Source organism: Chanos chanos, chromosome 7 (genome assembly GCF_902362185.1).
Source record: "Chanos chanos chromosome 7, fChaCha1.1, whole genome shotgun sequence".
NCBI classification, from domain to species: domain Eukaryota; kingdom Metazoa; phylum Chordata; class Actinopteri; order Gonorynchiformes; family Chanidae; genus Chanos; species Chanos chanos.
In genome coordinates, this window is record NC_044501.1 from 8,739,022 (window position 1) to 8,755,163 (window position 16,142).

Consider the following 16,142-nt stretch of genomic DNA (forward strand, 5'->3'; position numbering starts at 1 on the left):
ACACACACATGCACACACACACACACACACATACACATACGCATACACACACACACACACACACACAAACACACACATACACGCACACGCATGCTCAGACAGACACACAGACACACTAAATCTAAACTGTGACTGAACTGTTTTGCTGCCTTGACCCCCGTCCTCTGACGTTAATCAGAGTGAATATAGGGGGATCACTCACTCTAGCCATCACTGTGCGGGGGTGGGGGGGGAGGGGGGCAACGTTCCCCAAAGCAACAGACCAGACTGTCCGTATGAAGACTGCACACTCCCTGTTTTCATTACGTTTGCTCTTGAAATGAAGTTCAGTGGACTTTTCCCTCGCAACGAGAGCGGCAGTTTATGGAAGTAAATGCAATTTAACAATACGGTTTGTCTCAAACAGTAAGCAACAGTAAGTTTGTATTGGGGAGGAAAAAAAAAAACAAAAAAAAAAAAACACTGCATGTATTGCATATGGAATTCATAATGTTATAATCAGCTGTCCCAGTGCCTAAACTATATTTGAACGAATTGAGTAGTTATGTGAGGTTTTTCTAAAGTCGATTTCTCGCATTTACCCAAGTTAATTGCACTAATTGCGCGTAGCATCGGGTTGGAAAACACTTTAGATCATGAGGTTACAGGATTATATGTGATCGTGTAATTCATTATGAACCCAATGAAACATTTCCCCTGGTGAAGGACACAAGGGCATAGAGAAGAAGCACACGTTAAACATATTAAAATAAAGTCAAGCACATTTTGATTTGAATGAGTTTGGAAATGGGGTGTTATTCCAAGTACAAAGTATAATTTTCCAGTTAGAGTTCATTGTTCAAGATGGCACAAATGCTCTCTGTTTGTCTAGTTAATACAGATGAACAGACAGTACACGTTTCATTACACAAAGGCTTTCTAGGTCCACAATGACTTGCCTTTGTCTTTCGCACAACTCATCTGAATTGATTGTTCTGATGTGTTTTTTGTCTCCTTAAATTAGTTCACTCGCAAATATTTTGGTCTTGTTGCTTTTTGGTGTTTTTTTGTTTTGTTTTGTTTTGTTTTGTTTTTTTAATTTCTTTCGAGATTGTTTGTGTGCATTTTAATATGCCAGTAGCAAGCTATTGTGACATCACTGTGGTATGAAAGGTGTTTCATTGGGACACTTTTCGCTGAAAACATGCAATGTGAGCGAAATAATGTAGTCAAAGGAAACATATCAGACAGCACCTGCCCTGGTTGTGTCAGCCGTTTTCAAAGGACGAGAGACACACTTTGGATCATATTTGTGCTTAGATTAAGACATCTCAATACCAAATATTTGATTGAATTTCAATTAGAATGCATGCTTTTTGAATTTATTTACTGTTATTTACTGTTATCAGTAAACATTGTCAGCTTTACTAGTGTATTTTTGAAAGTGAATAATTTAGAAGTATCTTTGTAACCTTTTGAAGGTTTACCATATTATATTGTCTCTTTTTTGTATATTCATACTCCATATTAGGACTGGAAAGATCACTGTTTCATCATTTATTAGATTTATTTTCACTATAATTTTGAGGTTAATCATTTCACAATTGAGAACAACATTAATATGGAAATGCATTGTCTGTCATAAATGAATGACATGATCTCACACTGTTGTTATACTTGTGATAGTAATGAGGAGGTGTTCATAGGTTGACTGTAATTGGTGCTTTTGGCTGCCTTTCAAATTAAGGACCAATCAGAGCACATTTTTTATTGAGCCTATGTTAGGGGTGTGAACAAAAGAAAACAGATATGTACGTGAAAGTGCTGTGCGCTTTTCACCTAGCTTAAGAAGTTTCTTCGGTTGCTATTTAAGATTTAATTAAGACAAACGGGCATATTGAGGTTCCTCTAATGTTTATTTCTCTTTTTTTCTTTTTTCTTTTTTGCATTTGTGAAAAAACGTTAATGAAAGCATGACTGGTTTTACTTCTTGTGTTTCTTGTTTGGACATAGGTGCCCTAACTTGACCGGTAAAAAAAAAAAAAAAAGTTTTTGATTTTAATGCGAATATTCGATACCCAACTATATAAAAATGAATGCATTTTTCACGGATCAGGTGATTTTAAGGAAGCCATTGTCGGTTCAGTGTTTACTGTAATAAAACATTTACCGCACATATTAACTCGATGACTGTATGTTTTTTCTGTTTGACGTTGTATGACCGTTGTATGATCAGAGGATTATCAATTTGATCTCTCTAATGTAATGTGATCAAAAGACTGGCAAGTTCTTTTTTTTGTGAACACAAAAAAAAAAAACTAATGGTAAAAAAAAAAAAAAAAACAGTAGAAAATTTTATTTTGAAAATTTACACTTCAAATCCGAATGGGATGATGGTTTTACAAAGCTGTATTGAAAATTCAGAAATACCAAATGTACCCCAACTTATAACACCAAAATCCCACTATTACAACAATGACATAATGCATCAGTGACGTTTAACAACAACAAATACAACATTTTCACTTTCTGACATACCTCTAACTAGCATCTTCATCAGCTTATCACAATATGGAAAAATATTCATAATCAGTATTTGAGATTCAACAATCCTGAGTAAAAAAAAAAAAAAGGTTTTAACAGTGAAAATGAAATATGTGATAGTTCTTTTTCTTATCACAAGTTAACAAAAAAGAAACACTTACACCAAGTTAAAATCACCTCTGACCCCTGAAAGTTGATCCTGACCCATTTGCAAGGTAAAAAAAGAACGCAAAGGAGAATGTTCCAAAGTCAACAGTCTAACACAGTCAAACTACATATGCACTTCAATTTTTTTTTTTTTTGTTAACATTTTCCCCCATTCACATACAGTAAAAATGCTGGAAAGAAATATAAGACTTTTTACTTTGAGGGTCGGGGGGTGGAGGGGGGGGGGGGGGGGGTTGGGGATGTTTGTGATTCACAAGTATATCGTGTGGGATGCCAGTCCCTTTCTGGAATATGCTGTTTTGGAACGCTGCATTAGTGAATTTGCACAAAAAAATAAGAGCAGTATACATTTTTGGGAAAGGACATTCAATCTCAAATTGAGAAATTCGAAACACTTATTATCACACTGTATCTGCTTACACGCCTGTGCTTCTCCTCCTCCTTCTGTGGGACACAACTGCAGGCTCACCTGAAAAAAAGAAACATCGAAAGACCCTGAGTAACGTTCTATTATCAGTCAGAAAAATCTACTCATAAGCGAAGCCGTCTTTTACTATAACTTTATACACATGAAGGGTAAGCCAAACATACTCTACACAATGCACAAACCTGACACTCAAATGTTTATCACTGCTGACTAATCGGTGACGTATTATCGATATAACTGCTGTAAATGGAATAAACAGGTAATGTAGACATTTTGTAATCCATAACCATGACACGTCATGTAAAAAGTTTCCATTTAAGTCTGTGTTATTTAACTGAATTTAACTGAAAGTATAGTACCTTTGTCTCCTTTTTCACCTCTTTGCCCATCATGGCCCGGGAGCCCTGACAGCCCAGGGATGCCTTGCTCTCCGCGGTCGCCTACAACCAAGTTAGCACAGTTAACACAGCATACAGATCGGAGACAACACATTAAATCACAGCAACACCAAACAGAACTGTCCCAGAGTTAGAGGGCACGTTGAATTTCGGTTTTGCTTTTCATGATCCCAACGAATACAGTTCTACGGACCAAGAGATGATAATCGTACAAATTTTACAAGTTTTACACCCAGGTTTGTTAAATCTTTGACATAGCCTACTCAAATAATAAATAACCATATGGCACACGTGCTGTATTGTATTAATGATGTGGCATATCATAAAAGCCACTTGTACCTTTCTGTCCTTTAGGTCCAGGGTATCCTGTGTCTCCTTTCGGGCCGGGTCGACCCGGTGGGCCTACAAAAGCCGCGTGTGCTATAGGGGAAGAGAATATGTTTGTTTGAGCTAATACCAGAGTACAAACCTCAGGACTATCAGTGGTTGAACCGGCTTGTTAAAGGAATGGAGTGTCATGTGAATTACTAAACTTCTGCTGTTATGGAAAAAATTACACTGATGGTCGAGTTAGGCCAAAGCACAACACGTAAGGGGACCTTAGCACACAGACGTGAACCATATGTCTGTTTGTTGTTCACAATCTACGTTACTAATGTACAGATTAATTTACTGCTTTTTGAGGTTTCCATTTCAGATGACTGAACACTGATCTGCATGCATCCTCACCTCTGATGTGCTTCACAAGCTCTGTGATGTTGTCGTAAGAACCGACAGCCTGGCCGAGTCCGGGTGGGCCAGGGGGTCCAGGAGGTCCAGGAGGGCCTTGGATGAGCCTAGAGCCCGTACGACGAGCCTCCTCATCTATCATGTCCCGCCACAAACCGTTCACTGAGAGAAGGAAAGATCTCGTCAAGATCAAAGCATTTTAAAACACAGAATCAATGATAATATGCTACTGTAATGTTTGAGAGAAGTTCGTGAACCAATTAGAAGTTTAGAACATCTCTTCAGTCCTGTGTTAAGAGCTATAAGTAAGCCATTCTGTTTTCTGTTGTACTCTGACTGGGGAGACATTGCTTTGAGCCTTTTCGCGTCCATTTCTGGATACCAGGTGGTACACAAAATTTCTAATCGTTTCTGAACAACAGGCAGGGTAAAATTGCAGAGCTGTTTCTTCAGAGGTAATGATGATGATCTTATCAACAAAGATGTCAAGAAGTCATTTTGGGTTTTACATCTGAGTGGGAATTCTGAAGGTCACCTCTTTTTCCTGCCTCACACTACCATTAAAGACACAATAAGTTGGAATTTTCAGCAGGGCTTTACCCACTGCAGGAGATTACTTACTCTTGATGTAATCTGTCACCCTCACTGCCACACTGGAGTAGTCTAAGGTCTCTGGCCTCTTGACCTCCTCGTCACTCGGTGAAAAAGCACGGTCAACGCCTGGATCACCACGTTCTCCTTTGTATCCACGAGGACCTGGGGGTCCAGGAGGGCCAGGGGGCCCCATGAAGGAACCAGCAAACTTGTCACCTGTCAAATCAACAAAATACACGTGTTAAAGAACACATTGTGATAGACTATGTACAAGCCAACAGCCACTTATGGTGACTAGAATTTTGTTTTAGCTGAAATAAGAGTATTGGCTTGAGTATCCGATACCTAGAAAAGCTCTTTAACATAACCTAGGCAGGCGAAAGAACTCAAATACAGACATATAAGAGTAGGCCTATAGAAAGTTCTGAACACCTGTATTAAAATTTATATCTGGGGAACTCTGCATACCTGCTACATGGGTAGATAAGCATGTAGCTGTAACTCTCTCAGTACTTGACAGATACACAAGAAATGAACAGGCCTAAATCTGACACAGTGGTAAATGTTGCGAGAGATATACTCACTTCTGACGTAATCCTGCAGCTCAGCATGAATATTTTCTTTATATGTGTTCCCAGCGTATGAAACTATACCTCTTGACACTCCAGGGGGTCCTTGAGGTCCAGGAGGACCTGGAGGACCAGGTGGACCTCTTAACCCAGTATCTATGTGAAGAGATGGACAGACAAAATAAAGCAAGTAGCATGGGTAGAAACTTAAGTTAAATGTAATTTCTGATGTCCATTTATCCCGTGATAAAGCTGCATAAACTCTCTACAACACTCACTCTGTAAGTAGTTCTGAATGTCGTCAACAGAGCCCAGTCCAGGAGGCCCGGGAGGTCCTGGAATACCAGGGGTCCCTGGAGGTCCTGGGGGACCTGGTGGTCCTATAGTCCCTCTGAATTCTGAATCTTTACCAGTAAGAACAGATGAATTAGTCTGTATTTTTTCCTACTTATTGGCATTAAGCACAATGCATATATGTCAGACTACATCACTGTGTCGTAATGTTACTATTGGCTAAAACATCTTCATCAAAGGGCATGTAGAACTGAACTGAATTGAAAACTATAATGATGACAGGACGAATCTTTATTTGCTTAGAACAAGAAGCGCATTAGCATTCTTACTCTGTAGGTAGGCAGAGAGATCACCATAAACCTGTCCGGGAAGTCCAGGTGGACCAGGCGGTCCCGGGGGCCCAGGCTGAAGCATTCCCTGCTCTAAAAAGACAATACAGATGAAACCTTTAAACCTAAACCTGTTACTTATGGAGTTATGTATCGAGAGATCCAACTAAAGAATCATTACTTTAACGGTGAAATATTACACATATGACACGCCACTGTTCAGACAATGCATCCAGCATCTTTTTTTCCTGCCACAAAACATCAGCTTTACTTACCACTCATCAGGGTGAGGACTCGTCCAGCAACTTCCTGTGGGTTAAAGCCGTAGCCCCCGGGTCCACCTGGGGTTCCGGGAGCTCCAGGGGGACCAGGAGGTCCAATCAGATATCTTCTAACCTCCTCTCCTATGCCACAGCAAGGGGGAAGAGCAACAATACTCAACATTATGCAACTGGGTTAATTTGACATGTTCTAACCGACTGAATTAAGTTACTTGACATACTCTGTAGAAGGGAGATGATGTCATTGAGGGATGAACTAGCGCCACCAGGGGCACCAGGAGCACCTGGGGGTCCTGGAGGGCCAGGTGGCCCACCGCCAACACCACTTCCTGAAGTCACAGAAACATCAACAAATACTACACCTTGAAAAGCAAAACTATCAAGAATACTCACTGAAGAACCCAAGATTGCTCAAAGAACCTAAAACTTATTCAAAGTTATTCAAAACTTATTCAAAACATTTAATGGACCAAAATAGTTGACTTCAGGAATCATTTACTTTTTGGGAAGAGTTCCTGCAGTTGAGGGGCTCTGTAAAGAACCTCTAAAAAGCCCTGATGGGTTACACCGAGAACCTATTTTTCTTGTGGGTTCCACCAAAGAATACATGAGGACACCCCTAAGGGTTCCTCTTAGGACCTTAAACTTAGTGGGGTTCATTGCAGAACCTTTACAGTAAGAGGGTTCCTTGAAGAAACTTGTGAATTTATGAAGTAGTCCATACCCTGCAATAGAAACAAGCTCCTGAGCACAAGCTCAGAGAAATGCTCTGTCAAAAGTAAGAGCTATGCATCACTCCTTGTTGCTGTGGAAACAGCAGGTTTACAAGTTTGAAGTAATGGCGATGCCTAAAGTCAAGTAGAGCATAGAAGAACCTGTCAACACGGGACCTACATATCAATTCTGAGGGTGTACTGCCCCTAGTATAAGGCCCCTCTGCAACAGTTAACATCCTGGAAACTCACTTTGTACATAGTCAATGACACGTGCAGCCAGGTCGTCAACAGAACCATAAGAACCAGGTCCAGGTGGACCAGGTGGACCAGGAGGACCCTGAGGTCCAGCCAGATATTGTCGGATGCCATCACCTTTAAAGAGACACAACAGGGAAATGTCAGTATGATACATATCCATGGACCACAGACCATCATTTTCTGCCAGTTTTCTAGCCAGCAGGTAACTTTTTACATACAGTAACAAGGGGCATCCCTCTCTATCTTCAAGAAATTCTTGAAGACACACCTTTTCCGAGAGCACCTCCTCTCCTAACACCTAACACCTCTAACACCCTAACATGCCTTACTTGCACCTACTGTGTTCTTATCTACCTACTCTCCTGCCTAAGTCTTGAAAGAAAACTCACACTTATTGCTTGCACTTTTAAACAGATGTAATACGTAGTGCTTATTCATAGGTCTCTCACTATACTGGAGCTTGAATTGTTTCCCCACCTGTTAGTGGCTTTGGATAAAAGCATCAGCTAAATAAATGCTATGTAAATGCGAATGTAACAAAAGCTCTCTAACCTTCAAGGTTCAGGAGCTAAAAAAAAAATGCATGCGTGTTTGTTCATCAGGAGCATTAAATTCCTGACAAAATGCGTGACAGAGGAACTTTCATGTTCAATACCCAATCAGGATTGTACAAGGAGAGGTAGGAAAACGATGACAATGATGCCCAGGGTACAACTCGGCTGAAAACTTTGGCCACTTACTACTGAGGTAATCTGCAATCTGCTGACCAACATCAGCTGTGCCTGAGCTTGGCGGACCAGGAGGACCAGGGGGTCCTGGAGGACCAGGGAGTCCTGGGGCCCCAGCACTTCTTCCTGGATGTTATGAAAGGAAAAAGAGAAACAATAACGAGCTTAGATACAGATAGACTTTCATGGAAAAATAATCTGTGTAATATTTGTTTTATAATAATGACAGTCAGTTTCAGGGTGTGCTGCAGGTAAAATGGCATCTAAAGCAGAATTTCTGAGATAGCGATTGAGATGTCTTGTCAGAAAATCTAGCTTTCAAGTTAAGTGCTTGTTTTAATTTTTAACTGTCACCGTGTCTATGCTTTGGATTATATTTTGGATGAGAACTAAAGAGGCAGCACAGCTAAGGTGATTTTTAGTAATCTTGCATGGGAAAGTTCCTGTCACTGACCAGTGGAGTATCCAGGGATTCCAGGAGCACCAGGAACACCAGCATCACCTGGAAATATCAAAGAGAAGGAATCAGCACTAAAAAATAAAATAAAATAAAATAAAATAAGGAATTCACAAACACATTTTCACTGTTAATTTAACACTGGTGATTTTTCTGTGCAGCGACACAGTCACACAGTGGATAAGATTTCAGTGTGTGTGGAAATGTGTACAGGCGAAGGTTATTATTATCCAGCTTGTTGGTCTGAGCATAGATATATCGACCCATTACAGATGTTTATGTTTCACAGATATCTCACAAAATCATGAGCAAAAGATTGTTCTATGAGTAAAAACTGATTTGAAAGTACTGAGAGTCTTGCTTTAACAGATCTGAGTTTGTAGATTCAGACATAAATGGTGAAATTAAGAAAAAATTAGTGCTTTCATCTCATCTTACCTCTTGGTCCTTGCGGTCCCTCTGGTCCCTCTGGTCCTGGTGGACCTTGGGGTCCTGGTGGGCCCTCTGGTCCCTGGGAACCCTGTGGGCCTGGAGGTCCAGGTTGCCCTGGAATACCTGGAATATCAGCAATGAGGCAATATTAGGCTACATAATTTCCTCTATCTGTAGCGATGAGGTATAGCTTCAATGGTGGTCTGTAGATCTAGAGGTATTCGCTCACAATTTTTAAATTGGCTCTGATGTGAGGTATCTTTTTTGAAGAGGAATTAAATTTCTATGGCTCACTGAACATCAGCCATGGTTCTGACCAAATTTTTGTAAAGATATTTGCTAGTTCCACATGATAAATTGCATATGCAGCTTAATGTTACCTATTGCCACTAGAAAAGTTTTACTCATGTTTCGAAAAACAGAGATGGAATATTCTGAGAGCTTAAGAGCAGTAAAAACGGATCATCATCTTTATTTTGAATTACTCACCAATACCAGGCTCTCCAGGACTTCCAGGTAATCCAGGTTGACCAGGTTCACCTTAAACAGAAACAGTAGACCCACATTCAGTGTATACCTTGTCATGATTTCTTCATGCATTCTTCTTTGGTATTAAGAAGTGCAAATGAATGAGACAGCATCAACCTACCAGGGTAGCCTTGTGGACCAATGTCACCTTTAAAAACGCAGACAGAACATTTATTTTTTAAATAAAAACAAATCACATTTTTGTGAATGATTTGGCTTGGAAAATTTCATAGCTGTCACAAAACATTGGCCCTACCCTGTGATCCTTTAGGTCCAACAGGTCCAGGAGGCCCAGGTGGTCCAGCAAAAAAGCTCTCTGTTAAATAATCAGAAATTCTTATATTTGCCTCATGACAGACCTCAGGGAATCTTTGGAATAACCTCTAATGAATTAACACCACACTACAACAGTATTAGCTTTAAATGTATTGTAAGATATTACTTCTACAAGAGAATCCCAAGTGCTACTCACCAGAGTTGGGTATAAAGCTTCCAGGCTCCCCTCTTTCACCAGGAGGGCCGGGGATACCAACACCTTTAAAGCAAACACATTATTTAAGACTTACAGACATAAAAAAAAAAAACATTTAAATAACTTGATATTACAACAGGACAAATTTGAAAGCCTGCAATCATCCATAGTCTCAGTAGATAGTAGATAAGATATTTGAATCAATAGCCATTAAAAAAGTACAACTTTGGTCCTTATCAACTAAAGTTAATGGAGTCACCTGGCGCTCCAGGTGGACCTGGGGGTCCAACTGAACCTTCTTTCCCTTCACCTGTGAAACAGAAAGCAAAAAGCTACATTGCTGCAGCACCACTGTTGTTGAACAGTTCTTGTGATTTCATCCAAAGCTACAAAACATCTAAGGACAACTTGATTACCTGGACGTCCAGGCTCTCCAGGGGGACCAGGGGGCCCAGGTGGACCAGGAGGTCCAGGAGGACCAGGAGCAGGTGCAGCAGGTTGCTCTGGTTTAATTTCAGTAAGAGAAACAACCAATAAAGAGCCGGAATGACATTGAAAAAAAAAAAAAACACATCTAGGAGAATTCTATATTATGGCTAATTTTCAGCACTGCAAATAAATAAATAAATAATGCCATTATTTTGCTTTTCCACCTCATCACAGTCGGAAAAAGACGTTATCAATGACTTCTTTTTGTTCAACAAACAAACGAGGAGCCGTTAAGTGCTGTTCGAGTCAGTGTCATGAAGACTTACGTGCGCTGCTAACTGTTTCAATGGTTGTCTTGGTAATACCAGGTTCTCCAGGTTCACCTTTGGCACCCTTATCACCTTTATCACCTTTATCACCAGTGTCACCTTTATCACCCTTTGGACCTGTGGAGATACATTATCCATTCATCAAAAAGTAAAAAAATTTAAAAAATCATTTGAGGATCAATAACTGCTTTGATTGCTTAGATTCCAGAGGAGACCAGATATAATTGGTCAATAAGATTGATTGTGAGCGGTGGAAATAGTTGTTTACTGGCTAAGACCAATAACATCATAGCGTGCAGAATTTTATTGTCTTACCAGGTTGTCCTGGAAGCCCAGCAGGACCGATGGGACCTGAGAAGAGAATGATAATAAAATTTACCATCATCAGTGTGTATGTGACTGTGTAATTAAATGCTAATATTTGTTCTTTATTGCAAGCAACTGTTTAATAGTATGATGGTCAAAACATAATAGCAAAATATGCAAACATAACACTGAACTTGTACCCCACTCTTTTATTTTCCTTCAGCAGTCTTGCATTTGTACCTGGTCTAACAATGAACTTACTGGTGGCACTCATGCCACAGACTGCTTCTAAATGGTTATAGTTACATCTGTTCTCTGCCTGTGTTTGAAGCCATTTTGGGTAAAAGCATCTACTAAATGAATAAATGCCAAAGTAAACTTAAGGTGTCAAAGTAAACTTACATAGTATCACAGTGTGTGTGTGTGTATTAAAGACCTGTTTCTCTCTCAACGTTGAGACAACAAGTTTGAAGATCTGGATAACTTTACATCTTACAGTACTTAGAAAACCAGAAGAAGTGCCAACCTGAGAGTCCGGGGGGGCCTGCAGGACCTGGAGGTCCAGCCGGGCCAGGTGGTCCAGGAATGGCCACAGTGTTGGCGTTAGCTCCTAGGAACCAGACAGAGAGAGGCCAGCAGATATATATATCATCAAATCAGAGTTTCACACCATGTGTCTTCATTGACGCCCACCTCATGAGTTCAATTTGCATTGTATCCTGTTTGTGCAGCTGGTCCCCCAACTGATTCGCTGCCTGAGCCTAGGAGTTGTTGCTCAGTCATAAAGCATCTGTGTTTCGTGACTATCACAAGCGTGGAATGTGGTATTTGTTCTTACATAGTGATCTATTTCATAATCAAAAATCACCCCTCCAACACCAACACCCTATAGGCCTCTATCTTATAACAGTTCCTCCTGAATAATGCGGCAGTTGTGTTTCTTATGCTGTCAGCTTGTTCTCTGAAATGTACCTCATACGGAGTAAGGGAGGGTGTTTACATCCACTCACCTGCGGTGATAACTTTGCCAGGTTCACCTGCTTCACCTAACAGAAGAACAGAGAGCTGATTTGAATAACACTTGACTTAACACTTGCTATTTTATGAGAGGAATATACATCGACATTTAAATTGAGATTAGCCATGCATTGTAGCTATGTAATGAGCTAGTTAGAGCACCTAACATGGTAATGATAGAACTTGGCCATGATCTATATCTTAATAAAAACGCAGTGATGTAAATGCAATGATGTAAGTGCAAAGAAATACAATGATACCTTTAGGTCCAGGCTGACCTGGATTTCCTGGCACACCTGCAATGAAATAAATTCGAATAAGAATTTCAAAGGGTCAACAGCTGAATTCAACATATTTTCATGAGATTGATGGCTCTTGTCTTTGTAACAGGTAACACCTTAATTTGATCAAAGTATCAGTTTGCGTCAGAAATTGGTGTATCCAAGATGATCAATAAGAGGAAAAACATCTAACCTGGAGGTCCCTGAAGACCTGGTGTTCCTGTAAGAAACACATTCAGAGGATAAGACCATCAATATGACTGGGGGTTTTTTTGGGGGGGGGGGGGCAGTGGTTGGCTTGGTACTGGTAATGAGAACATTTGTTATGAATTATTTATGCAGACTAAGTTATGATACCTGGGATTCCTGCATCTCCTGGGGGTCCGGCAGGTCCCCTGGGTCCAGGCAAACCAGCTGGTCCTTGTTCACCTTTTCATTCAAAGGACAAAAAGCACTAAATCAGATTTTCAACTAATGTTTGTTGTCACAGTCACCAATCCCTTAGTTGGGAAACCTTTATTATTAACAAAAGATGCTTGTATCTGCTTTTCTGTTCAGAACAACATATTTTTTACGTATACGTGAAAGAGCATTTAGAATTCACGGTAAAACATCAAAGGCCGTTAATGTTCAACAGTCAGCTCTGCGACACACGATTCAGCAGTGAACCATGCAACAGGTATTTAGTCACACTTTAAAAACAAAGCCTAAAATAACATTAATGTGCAAAGTTTTTCTTTTTTTTAATTAATTTACCTCGGGGTCCTTTTTCGCCATCAGGTCCAGGGACACCTAGATAAAACACAGACATAATGTAAATGATGTGAGGAACACATACTGTAAACGCAATATGACTCTCTAGTACGCTTTAAAGGCAGTTACATTAGTACTGTATAGGGGCCATCATGGTTATGAGCACACTTCAACTGCGTTTGTCGCAACTTTAAACACCTTCTACCTTCTAACGTCATTTTACGTGACGTATTCACTATCTCTGTCCCTTTATCACTGTCCTCCCACCTGCTGATCCTTTGGGTCCTTTCTCTCCAGGAGGTCCCTGGGGCCCAGGCTGCCCTGGTTCGCCTATAAACACATGGAGCAGACACTTCACTCAGAGGACAAAACCTTCATTTGTCATGTCAACGTGTTTTTCTCAAAAGTTACATTCAGTACAATGGTAAAAACGACACAGTAAGGACTGTCACTGTGAAGTTTGAATTTCATGCAACTGGCAAAACTTTTCTGCCTTTGGCTGAGGTGTTTAGACAAAGAGCCGACATCTTCTGAGTCCATACAGTTTGCAAAATCTAAAGTTATGACATAAACAACAAAGTTATATCGACTTTCACACAAAGCAAATGAAAGTTCACTATTCATTTTTTGGGGGGTTGTTTGTCTGTTTGTTTGTTTGGTTTTTACCTGTGGCTCCACGAGGCCCTTTCTCACCCTGGTCCCCTAATAAGTGATGGGAAATCAAAATTGCAATTATACGGACATTATTTGACAATAAAGACTATGCATTCATAATTTGCATCAAATGTTCCCTTATCTTTGACATACCTTTGCCTCCAGGAGGTCCTGGTAATCCCCTCTCACCTACGAGATGAAAACAAACAAATTAAAGTTGTTAGAGTCTAAAGACATTTTTTAATTCTGCTCTCTATTGAAAGACGTGACTGCGTGTGTATAGCTAGTACTGTATCAAACTACGGTCTCTCAATTCAAAACTAATTCATTTGTGGGACCCTCTCCTTTCACTACATCCTTAAACAACGTCACGGAAAAGTACCCTTTGGTCCTGCTTCTCCAGCTTCTCCACGGAAACCCTGCGGACCGGGGGCACCTGGTGAACAAGAGAAACAACCACAATCATTTCTCTCCAGCCCACGTATCAGTTTATTTCGTTACACTTCAATTTGACCGAACCTCTCAAGAAAAGAAACATTCAGATGAAAATCCAGTTTACATGATGGCCTTCCGTAAGAGAAGAAGAAAACAAGTACAGGAATAGCGACGCACTTATTGTCACTTTGGTTTAAAAGCGTCTGCTAAACGTCAAATTGTAAATTATAAATTGTAAATTGTAGTAATGATTACAACGCTTAAAGTAATTGTGTATTGTCCTCAGAAATATCATAACAGTGATGTCTGATAAACGTTAAAACTGATGAAGCCTTTACCTGGAAGACCTGCCGATCCTTGAGCACCTGTTTCACCTTAAAAGAGAAAAATGAAAGCACTTGTGAATTAAAGTGAAATGATGCAACAAATTGGTCTGACAAAAAAAGGTCATTAAAAACATAACACAACTATCAGTCTGAAACTGAACTGCACTGAATGCCTGTTTTTATCACACTGATCATCTCACCTTTGGGTCCAATGGGGCCAGGAGGTCCAGCTGGTCCTGGAGCCCCAGGTTCTCCAGAGGAACCTGTGGAATCAAATTAGCGTCACAGACCAAATCTGAGGAGAACCTTCCTGACTAGTGCCCGCTAGAGAATCCATGAGCATCACGCTCTAATCATTGGCATAAGCCATATATTGTATATGCAGAGCACTCTAGCATAAAATGAAACCACTTTTCAATATCTGGACCTCTGTCTCCTTTCTCTCCAGATCCCGGTGGTCCTGGTTCCCCACGTGGTCCTGTGGGTCCCTCACGGCCCCTCTGCCCTGGTGGACCATCTGCTCCAGGTTCACCTGAGGATGAACACAACTCTGGCTCAGTCACAGTCTAGCCTGAGGAGGATGGGCTCCCCCTTCTGTACACAACACAACACAGCTCGGTTCTTCTCAACGTTTCTTTCAGTTCTAGTCAAAGGCAATTTTTCCATGCCAGTATCAGCTTTGGCTTGCTTACTGGGGACATCTGGCCCATTGTTTTCTGAAGCTACTTTGGTTGTGACAATGTTTATTGAATTGAATTACATTCAGCTGCACAGACATACTGTCATCACTTACCATACAGTTGTGAGCCTTTAGTTATTGTATCTATATCTACTGCTGTGAAGTACCTATTCAAGGTATTGATATATTGACGAATCCTACAGCAAATATGGGTGAAAAGGTGGGTGATTGGTTGTGGACATTCAGTACAGAAAATAACAAACTGAAACTGGACTTACCTGCACTTCCTTTAGGTCCTCTGGGGCCTTCCGATCCTGGATGACCGATCAAGCCAGGAGGTCCTGACAGAGAAACGTGACATTTAGAGCAGAGAAGAAAGAGGGGGACAAAGTGCATCCTGTGTGTGTGTGTGTGTGTGCGTGTGTGTGTGTGTGTGTGTGTGCGTGCGTGTGCGTGCATGTGTATGTGTGAGTGTGTGAGTGTGTGACCACGCTCGCATGCATGCGTGTGTGAGTGTGTGTGTGTGTGTGTGCGTGTGTGTGTGTGTCTGCCTGTCTATACATCTGCATGTTGTAGCAGTGGGCATAAGTGGAGCACTATCTAACTATGTACTCTAACTAGTTTTTTTCTGTATCTGATCTAGTGGAAAAGTATCCAATTCTCTTACCTGGCACTCCAGGGAAACCTGCATCACCTGAAAACATATGAAGAAAGTACTCCTCTTTGTTATGCTCATTTAAATAAAGTCCCCTTCAACTAAAATTGTTTCCCAGGACTGAAAGATTTTCTGGATTTTCTTAATTTATGCGGCATAGTGCAGCGTACTAACCTTTGATTCCAGGAGGTCCGGGTTCACCTGAAATAGGAACAGAACAAAATTCCATTTCAATAGGTAAAACAACATTTCTAAAAAAAATCAGACCAACAAATTATGAAATTGATGATTCTTCCAACATTTCTGAACCTGTCGTTTGTTTATTTCTCTGAGGGGATAAACAATTGAATACACTAGTGTTAAATTAGCCCGATA

General features: G+C 40.6%; 1 protein-coding gene across 1 annotated transcript in view; it reads right to left on the reverse strand.

Moving 5' to 3' along the window:
- Window positions 1–3,107: 3,107 nt before the first annotated feature.
- The window catches only part of col17a1a (collagen, type XVII, alpha 1a), a 23,710-nt gene continuing 10,675 nt past the window's right edge, over window positions 3,108–16,142 (reverse strand). Inside the window, exons 19-55 of the mRNA XM_030778931.1 lie at window positions 15,942–15,968; window positions 15,780–15,806; window positions 15,391–15,453; window positions 14,861–14,965; window positions 14,634–14,696; window positions 14,446–14,481; window positions 14,055–14,108; window positions 13,826–13,861; window positions 13,685–13,720; window positions 13,286–13,348; window positions 13,022–13,057; window positions 12,623–12,694; window positions 12,459–12,485; window positions 12,245–12,280; window positions 11,978–12,013; window positions 11,494–11,577; window positions 10,977–11,012; window positions 10,672–10,742; window positions 10,320–10,404; window positions 10,163–10,213; window positions 9,904–9,966; window positions 9,688–9,747; window positions 9,553–9,579; window positions 9,393–9,443; window positions 8,910–9,026; window positions 8,469–8,516; window positions 8,027–8,140; window positions 7,278–7,400; window positions 6,307–6,435; window positions 6,032–6,124; window positions 5,687–5,812; window positions 5,424–5,564; window positions 4,867–5,055; window positions 4,246–4,407; window positions 3,847–3,936; window positions 3,478–3,558; window positions 3,108–3,160 (exon numbers count right to left, since the gene is read on the reverse strand). Coding sequence (XP_030634791.1) covers window positions 3,108–3,160; window positions 3,478–3,558; window positions 3,847–3,936; window positions 4,246–4,407; window positions 4,867–5,055; window positions 5,424–5,564; window positions 5,687–5,812; window positions 6,032–6,124; window positions 6,307–6,435; window positions 7,278–7,400; window positions 8,027–8,140; window positions 8,469–8,516; window positions 8,910–9,026; window positions 9,393–9,443; window positions 9,553–9,579; window positions 9,688–9,747; window positions 9,904–9,966; window positions 10,163–10,213; window positions 10,320–10,404; window positions 10,672–10,742; window positions 10,977–11,012; window positions 11,494–11,577; window positions 11,978–12,013; window positions 12,245–12,280; window positions 12,459–12,485; window positions 12,623–12,694; window positions 13,022–13,057; window positions 13,286–13,348; window positions 13,685–13,720; window positions 13,826–13,861; window positions 14,055–14,108; window positions 14,446–14,481; window positions 14,634–14,696; window positions 14,861–14,965; window positions 15,391–15,453; window positions 15,780–15,806; window positions 15,942–15,968 — 2,711 coding nt within the window. The remainder of the gene's footprint in view (window positions 3,161–3,477; window positions 3,559–3,846; window positions 3,937–4,245; window positions 4,408–4,866; window positions 5,056–5,423; window positions 5,565–5,686; window positions 5,813–6,031; window positions 6,125–6,306; window positions 6,436–7,277; window positions 7,401–8,026; window positions 8,141–8,468; window positions 8,517–8,909; window positions 9,027–9,392; window positions 9,444–9,552; window positions 9,580–9,687; window positions 9,748–9,903; window positions 9,967–10,162; window positions 10,214–10,319; window positions 10,405–10,671; window positions 10,743–10,976; window positions 11,013–11,493; window positions 11,578–11,977; window positions 12,014–12,244; window positions 12,281–12,458; window positions 12,486–12,622; window positions 12,695–13,021; window positions 13,058–13,285; window positions 13,349–13,684; window positions 13,721–13,825; window positions 13,862–14,054; window positions 14,109–14,445; window positions 14,482–14,633; window positions 14,697–14,860; window positions 14,966–15,390; window positions 15,454–15,779; window positions 15,807–15,941; window positions 15,969–16,142) is intronic.